The 9,260-nt window shown below is 33.6% G+C and overlaps 1 protein-coding gene across 1 annotated transcript in view; it reads left to right on the top strand.

Annotated features, from left to right (window-relative positions):
• Window positions 1-140: 140 nt before the first annotated feature.
• Window positions 141-9,260, top strand: part of LOC141287730 (SAP30-binding protein-like) — a 10,852-nt gene continuing 1,732 nt past the window's right edge. Inside the window, exons 1-5 of the mRNA XM_073819865.1 lie at window positions 141-260; window positions 1,002-1,120; window positions 2,333-2,377; window positions 7,166-7,212; window positions 9,058-9,125. Of these exons, the coding sequence (XP_073675966.1) occupies window positions 167-260; window positions 1,002-1,120; window positions 2,333-2,377; window positions 7,166-7,212; window positions 9,058-9,125 (373 nt within the window). The 5' untranslated portion in view covers window positions 141-166. The remainder of the gene's footprint in view (window positions 261-1,001; window positions 1,121-2,332; window positions 2,378-7,165; window positions 7,213-9,057; window positions 9,126-9,260) is intronic.

Below are 9,260 nucleotides of genomic sequence, written 5' to 3'. Positions count from 1 at the left end.
AACTCTCACAAAACTTTGCATGTCTGATCAAAGTTTCCAAAAGCGTCGTGGTAACCAATGGAAACCAAACAGACCTGCGTATTCTACGCGACGCGCGTTTCAAAACGCCGCGCATGCGCACACTGAATATAGACGCTAACGTCAGTATTGTGCGCCAGCGCTGAACATGGCGAGCAGTAAAAAGAATGCTGTTCTTACTTCTCTAGCGGCTTATGGAAATGATTCAGAGCAGGATTCAGATCCAGACACAGATGATCAAGGTATAAACTCTTAAGCAGTGTTAGGAAAACCATGTAAATACTGGGAGTTTGTAACGCTGGAGGGTTTGTTGTTAGCGTAGGGGTAACGTTAACGTTTACGCAGGCTAACGTTACGCGTTTCTATAAATGAAAGCGAATGACAAAATGCGGTGAAAAAACGGATTATTTATAATTAAGTTATAAGTATATAACTTATTTTATAGAAATATATTACAGTTATGGGCTCAATCGGGTATTTTATTGATGGCTTTGTAGTAATGGGGTTATTATTATGATGAACAGTCCACCACTAGGTTCTACAAGAGGGTTTGTTTGGAGTTTTGTTTCCTATTTTATTCACTTAATGATACAGATTTTTTGTTTAAATCTGTTGTTCTTCTGCTTTATGTAACTTTATGCTCATAACCTTCATTGATATGACAGTTAGCCTCACAAAAGATCTCATAATAATGTATTATTGATTTACAGTAGTAACAATACTAAGTAACTATAGTATATGTGGTTGTAATTGTGTCAAATCTGTGGTATTTTAATTTCATTTGTTAAAACACTATTTGGCACAGTTCTTTACACTTGTGTGATATATTCATGATTTCTGTTATTTGGCCTATCTTATTTTGATCTATTTTATATAACCTTAGTACGTTTCCGTGTTTGATTTTAGATATTTCTGTAACTTTAGAAAACTTAGTACAATTTAGCAAAATTGAAAAGCAATTTGTTTTTGTGCTTGTCTACCAGAATCCCATGGTGGATTGGTGTCGGCTAGTTACGGAGACGATGACGTGAGTCGTGTGGAGGAGCCAGATGAGAAGCCCTCTGAGAACGAGGACAGTGATGATGACAGCACTAGAAATTCGGTAAGTCTTAACCACAACTTTCAGTTTACAGGTTTTCTAGAGGTTTCAGACCATTCAATTCGCATGAAATATACACCTTTAGAATGATTTGTAATGTTTTTTCCTTTTAAGAAGTTTCTTCTTCTTACCAAGCCTGCATTTCATTAATCCAAAGTACAGCAAAAACAGTAAGGTTTTGAAATATTTTACTATTTAAAATAACTCTTTTCTATTTGAATATGTGATTTTCCTGTGATTTCAAAGCTGAATTTTTAGCATCTTTACTCCACTCACATGGTCCTTCAGAAATCATTCTAATATTCTGATTTGCTGCTCAATAAACATTTGTTATTATTATGTTGAAAACAGCTGAGTAAAATTTTAAGTTTCTTTGAATAGAAAATTCAGAGGAACAGCATCTTTTGTAATATTTATAAGTGTCCTTGGCATTACTTTTGGTCAATTTAAAGCATCCTTGCTAAATAAAAGTATTAATTTCTATCATTTCTTTTCCAAAAAAAAAAATAATTCATACAGACTCCAAGCTTTTGAATGGTGTAGTGTGTTACAAAAGCTTTTTATTTCAGATATCTGGATCTTTCTATTCATCAAGGAATCCTGAAAAATATGTACTCAACTGTTTTAAATATTGATAATAATAATAAAGTATTAATAGTAGTAATAGTTTCTTGAAGATAAACAGCATATTAGAATAATTTCTGAAGGATTATGTGACACTAAAGAATGGAGGAATGATGCTGAAAATGTAGCTTTGATCACTGGAATAAACTGCATTTTAAAATATATAATAAAATAGAAAACAGTTATTTTAAATAGTAAGAATATTTCAAAATGTTACTGTTTTTGCTGTACTTTGGATCCAATAAATGCAGGCTTGGAGAGCAGAAGAGATTTATTTTAAAAAACATTAAAAACTTTTGACTGGTAGTGTAATTCACAAAATTCACATTTTCTAATAGACCTTCTAGTAATTAGAGGGTTCAGAGCCAGTTGTAATAAAAGATATAACTGACAAATTTCAGGTATAAATATTGAAATGTTTTCAGTTTATATGACATTGACTATATTAGATTACTCAGAAAAAGGCCACAGTCAGAACTGAATCTCCAGTCAATCGATGGTTGAAACTTTGTACACCTAAAGGGGGAGCTCTTGAGTATGCTTTGGGGAGTAATATGGCTGTGGTGACCCTGTTCATTTTTGTTTTTGTAGGAAGAGGAGGAGTCGGACTCAGGGCGGACCCAAGATGATGTGAAGGTATTTGACCCCACCTAAATTCCCTCCTTGACTGCTCTGGAGTTCAGGGTATCGAACCAAGAGATACACCCTTCCTCAGTTTATGGCTGTGTTATGATTGGTCTCAAACCAAGAGAACACAGCATCACATTATCTGAGGAACAACATGTGTGTTTGAACTTGCAGAGAAGGGTCATATGAGAGTAATACAGCATGTCCTTGAACAAAAATGTACAAATAATGTACTCACCACCTTGTCATCCAAGATGTTCATGTGTTTCTTTCTTCAGTCATAAAGAAACTGTTTTTTTTTTGAGAAATGCAGTTTAAATGCAGCTTCAAAGGGCTCTAAATGATCCCAGCTGAGGAACAAGGGTCTTATCTAGCTAAACAAATTGACTATTTATATACTTTTTAACCTCAAGTGCTCATCTTGTCTCATCTCTGCAATGCACATGCGTAGTCTGTGTGATCTGGGTCAATACGGTTAGGGTATGTTAAGTGTTTACAAAGTGAACATACAAAGATGATCAAACACCCTTTACAAAAAAAAAGGTAAAACAGCGATGTAGGATGATTTTTCGACACTGTATTATATACTGTACCTGGATTATACAGACTACAAATGCGCATCGCAGAGACGAGACGAGCATTTGAGGTTAAAAAGTATACAAATTGTCAAATTGTTTTGAAAATAATCGATCGCTTCTCTAGATAAGACTTCTTCCTTGGCTGGGATCATTTGAGCCTTTTGAAGCTGCATTTAAACTGCATTTTGGAAGTTCAAACTTGGGGGCACTGTACATATCTATTAAATAAGGAGAAATCCTGAAATGTTTTCCTCAAAAAACATTCTATCTTCAGTCGTAAAGAAATTAAGACATCTTGGATGACAAGGGGGTGAGTACATTATCTGTAAATTTTTGTTCTGAAAGTGAACTACTCCTTTAATATTTTCTTTTAATATGAACTATTTAAAGTGTTCAAAAGTTTAGGGACAGTAAAATGTATTAGATGGTTTTTAAAAAGTTACTTGATCAAAACGGTAGTATTCTGAAAAATATTACAATTTAAAATAACATTTTCTATTTTTAATATATCTTGGAATGTAATTTTGCTTATGATGGCGTAGCTGAATTTTTAGCAGCCCTTATTCCAGTCTTCAGTCTCACATGATCCTTCTGAAAGCATTCTAATATGCTGATTTGGTGCTTAAAGGGATGGTTCGGAGTAGAATTGACTTCATTGCTATGCACTCCGAAGCCCATCTAAATACCCCATCCGAAGTTTTTTTTACCTTAGTCGAACATTTATGGAGATATTAGAGTTTTTCGAATTGCTTGTTAAAGGAGTGAATGGTACATGTAATGTATCTCGTAAATTGCACCACTAAACGTGCAAGTAATCTTACCAAACTTGTACAGTAGTGTAAATAGGTTATGTACTCACAAAACGCTGCATCAGAACATTTGTAAGTCCACCATGAGTGTTTTAAAAACACGTTTTACCCGAGAACTACTAGTCTCAGAAACTACAAGTCGACGTCACTTCCCTGGTTTGAAAAAAGCACGTAAAAGTCCTCCTACTACATCTGTGTGCATGTCAACGTGTAGGAGGACTTTTACGTGCTTTTTTCAAACCAGGGAAGTGACGTCGACGTGTCGCCATTTGTAGTTTTTGAGACTAGTAGGGATCGGCTAAAACGTGTTTTTAAAACACTCATGGTGGACTTACAAATGTTCTGATGCAGCGTTTTGTGAGTACATAACCTATTTACACTACTGCACAAGTTTGGTAAGATTACTTGCACGTTTAGTGGTGCAATTTACGAGATACATCACATGTACCATTCACTCCTTTAACAAGCAATTCGAAAAACTCTAATATCTTCATAAATGTTTGACTAAGGTAAAAAAAAAAACTTCGGATGGGGTATTTACATGGGCTTCGGAGTGCATAGCAATGAAGTCAATTCTACTCCGAACCATCCCTTTAAGAAACATTTCTTATTCTGATCTGTACTGCATAGTATTTTGTGGAAACTTTTTAACATTTTATTCCAAGGTTAAGAACAACATTTATTTGAAAATATTTTTTTTTTTTTGACCGTCACTTTATATCAATTTATACATCCTTGCTGAATAAAACAATTAATTTCTGTCCAAAAAATAACTTTTAACAGTAGTGTATATGGTATTTACGTTGTAAATTTACATGGCAATTATGTTGTCATTTTATGAATAGGATTTCTGATTTTAAGTTCCAAAAGCAAGACTTTAAATTCCAGATCTAAAAGGATTTCAGATATGCAGAGCACTGCAATGGCAAGTTATTTCATGCACTGAAATGACTTTTTCATAATAGAAGCTTGCGATGTTGCATAAATTGAGAGCCACACCCCAAAGACTGAACGTTGTGCTTCATACTTAGTAAATCAGAAACATCTTTCATAATGAAATAATTAGATTAAATAATTTGATTGCTTAATGACATTTCCAAATGTAAGAGTTATGGTGCTTTCATTATACTTTTATGTGGGTTCGGTTAATTTTTGTCTTTTCGACTGTTGTTCACCCAAAAAAGACAATTCTTATTTACTTAACAGTTCTTATGGTGTTTTGATTTTCATTAGAACCTAAAAAGGGCAATTTTGAAGAGTCTCCATGCACTTATTTTCCAAAAAATAACAGCATATGGGTTTGGAATGGCATGAGAGTAACTATTTCGTTAAATGCAGGCTGTAATCTTCTAAGTCTTCTATAACTTTATGATTCACACATGTTTTTTTTGTCTTCACTTGTAAAAGTGCATGCAGGGACATGACAATGAAATAGCAAAAAGTAGGTCTATTAACCTGTGGTCACATTTTTGAACTAATCTAAATGAAAAAGACCTCTTTTAAAGCAGGCCCCCCCGCCTTTGTCGGGATAGATGGGTCCTTTTTTGTCTCACATTGTTTTGCCATACTGGGTTTTCAACTGAATGGACTGTTGTTAGGATTTGTGCTTTTGGCTACAAGAGATTCATCTCTTAGTGAGTCATATCTCTCTTTCTGTGCTGTGCTAGACAGATTTTCTACTTGGGCGCTTTTACGAGACCATTCCTCCATCTGCACATCCTGTTGCTCAGTGACTGTATGTGTGAGATTGTGTAAAGGAAGACAGTGAATAGAGGCCCAGTGTATTTTCTCAGCCTAGTTTTATTATTTTAAGGTTTTGCTTTTGCACTTTGCTTCTGATTTCATCACCATCACTTTTTAAACCTCCCAAGAGAGAGAGTTTGTGTTTTTAAAGGTTACAGGGCAGGATTAAACTTAGATTTCACATCTTAAAAGCAAGTAGTGTTTTAAGATCTGCACATAATTGCATAAAAGAATACCTTTGTTTAAAACACAATATTTAATTGAAAATGAAAAAATAAAGTTCATGCGTTAGCTCAGCTGTTGTTAGACTTTGGAGTTGACACAAGGGGGCACTAACACTTTTGTTAAATTAACAATTATGCATTGTTATAAGCCAAAAATGGCCAAATATGAATAGATTCTAAAAGATAATTATTTGGTTTGTCATAATTCATCTTGTGTAGACATTTTGAACCGTAAGATTTTTAATAAAGTCTGCATTTATTTGATCCAAAGTACTGCAAAAACAGTAACGTTTTGAGATGCTTTTACTATTTAAAATAACTTTTCTATTTGAATTTATTTTAAAATGTAATTTATTCCTGTGATTTCAAAGCTGAATTTTAGCATCATTACTTTAGTCACATGATCCTTCAGAAATCATTTTAATTTTCTGATTTGCTGGTCCAAAAAATATTATGTTATAAACAGCTGAGTAGAAATTTTTTTCAAGTTTCTTTTATGAATAAAAATGTCAGAATAACAGCATTTATCTGAAATAGAAATCTTTTGTAACTTTATCAATGTATTTATCACTGTTTTGATCAATTTAAAGTATAATAGCTAAATAAAAGTATTTCTATAATTTCCTTCCCAAAAAACAAAAGTATTCTGACTTCAAGCTTTCGAATGGTGTAGTGTATAATGTTACAAAAGCTTTTTATTTTTTTACAGATCCTTTGGATCTTTATATTCATCAAAGAATCCTAAACATGTACTTCACTGTTTTAAATATTATTATTATTATTATTATTATTAATAATAATAATAAATGTTTCATGAAAGGGCAAATCAGCATATTAGAATGATTTCTAAAGCATCATGTGACACTGATGACTGAAGTAATGATGCTGAAAATTTAGCTTTGATAACAGGAATAAATTAATAATTTTCATTAGGGCTGCACGATTAATCGCGCGATGTTGTGAGGCGCGTTTAGTCAATGAAGCCAGTACTTTGCTTAGTAGTAAATCTCCATCACGTGCGTTCAACTGGAGTGGCAATACACAGAGGTAAATCACTGACAAGTTACGCCAAATCGCGCTCAAAATCGCATTCGAGCTGAACGCACGTGATGGAGATTTACTACTAATCATTGACTAAACGCGCCTCACAACATCGTGCGATTAATCGTGCAGCCCTAATTTTCATTAATTATTAGGAATAAATTTAAAATATATTAAAATAGAAAACAGTATTTTAAATAGTAAAAATATTTCCAAATGTTGCTGTTTTTGCTGCACTTTGGATGAAATAAATGCAGGCTTGATGAGCAGAAGGTACTACTTTAAAAACATTAAAAATCTTTAAACATTTGACTGGTAGTGTACGTGCTGAATTGAAAGGACGTAGGAAGTGAAATGTGTTATATTTCTTAATTATGCATTTGTCTTTTTCTTGTTTTCTAGGACATCACAGAAGTGGAGGTTCAAGATCCCAATGAGCTTGTTGGTAAGTATCAAATTAATCAATTATACTATCGTCTTTAAATATTTTTCACGTTTTTGCTTGGATATGGTAGAGAGCATCACACATACTCAAAGTTGAAAAAATAAAGGTTTTTCACAATGCCATAGAATAACCTTTTTCTTTAAGCGGTTCCATAAAGAACCTTTAAAATCTGAAGAACCTTTCTGTTTCACAAAAGGTTCTTTTTGATGAAAGAAGGTTCTTCAGATTATAAAAAGGTAAGAAAGAGATGGTTTGACTGAATGGTTCTTTGTGGAACCAAAAATGGTTCTTTTATGGCATCTCTGTGAAGAAGCTTTTAAAGCACCTTTATTTTTAAGAGTGTTGTGCCCTCTTAAAACAAGCACCAATGTGTATTTGTGCTTAAGCCAAAATGGTTTAATTGCTTCGTCGTGTGTGTGTGTGTGTGTGTGTGGGCCATGCCCAGGAAATGAGTGATCAAGGTTGGATTACTTCAGTCTTGTTTTATGGTATCCCTGTGTGATTAGTTTGATTATAGTGACACTTTAGGATCATCTCTTTTCTATTAAACCTAAAAGTATAATCCTGGATGATTCTGATAACAATATCTAATTTAAGACTGTCATCTGAACTTTCTATACATCAAAGAAACTTGTAAAAAAATTATACTCTACATAATAATAATAAATTATCTTGAGCAGCAAATAAGAATATTAGAATGATTTCTGAAGGATCATGTGACTGGAATCATGATGGTAAAAATATAGCATTGAAATCACAGGAATAAATTACATTTTAAAATCTATTTAAATAGAAATCAATTATTTAGCATGTAAAAATATTTCAGAATTTTACATTTTTTGCTGTATTTTGGATCAAATAAATGCAGGCTTGGTGAGCAGAAGAGACTTCCTCAAAAACATAAATCTTACTGTTCAAAAACTTTTGACTGGTAGTGTATTTGGTATTATTTCTTCAGCCTGATATAGAGAAGGAGTGCAGTCTTCATGAAAAACTTTCTAATGTGCGACATTATAAACAACATAACACATGGAGGCTGCACTAGAAGTTAATTATGTGGTATGCTTCACTTTCCCTTTGTTTATGTATAAAAACAGTATTTATAACGCCACATATCTTTCTGATGCAGTCAGAGACTGAATATTCCTTTTTTACGGTTGTAGGGAGTTACAGTAAACAAGACACTTGGGCGAGTAACTGAACGTTCCACTTTGTCTTGTTTTTCTTCTCGTTAAAATGTCCAAATATCAGAATAGAGCACAGATAGAAAGGTTTTGTCGGAGACTCAAAGATTTTCTTTGTGGTTGGCGGACAGAAGATCCTTAGATTAGTCTCTAATTGTCTCCTCCTCCTCTTTTTTTGGAGTCTTTCTGATGGGAGTTGGTGTATGGGCTTTGTGTGTGACTGTGCCACTTGCTTGGGTGGACACTGAACTCTGGAGATGCCAGAGAAATGAGTCACTTACAGTCAACGCGTGATTACTCTCATGAAAAAGGAAATGACAAAAAAGGACGCATGCTGTTCTAAGATCAGCTAAGACCACACGGTTGGGGATAAAAAAAAATCTGGCTGTAGAAATCGCAGTAGTGGGGTTTTTAGAAATTTTATAGAAGACCCCCATCTTGCCAACATTCCTGCACACACTTGCTGCCTGCTGCTACCACATTTACTCTAATCACACTGTAATTATTAGGATATGCTTGAATGCTTTTATAAAACACAGCTTTCAGAAGTACATGAAACTAAATCCATGACACCCACAAATATCACACATTCCCAAGTCTTGTTAAATGACAGTTTTAATATTAGTTTGTCTTTGTTTTTCTTTCTTTGTTGTTTGGGTTTCTAGGTGGTCACTTGGAGTTGACAGAGCCCACACCCACTTTATGGGATATAAATATCCCATTCCCTTTATTGGTAACACTTTACAGTAAGGTGTAATTTGTTAACATTAGTTAATGCGCTAACTAACATGAACGAACAATGAACAATACATTTTTTACACCATTTATTCATCTTTGTTAATGTTAGTTAATCATGATAATACAGTCG

The sequence above is a fragment of the Garra rufa genome, chromosome 15, assembly GCF_049309525.1.
Source record: "Garra rufa chromosome 15, GarRuf1.0, whole genome shotgun sequence".
Classification (NCBI taxonomy): domain Eukaryota; kingdom Metazoa; phylum Chordata; class Actinopteri; order Cypriniformes; family Cyprinidae; genus Garra; species Garra rufa.
This window is presented reverse-complemented; position numbering and strand designations above follow the sequence as displayed.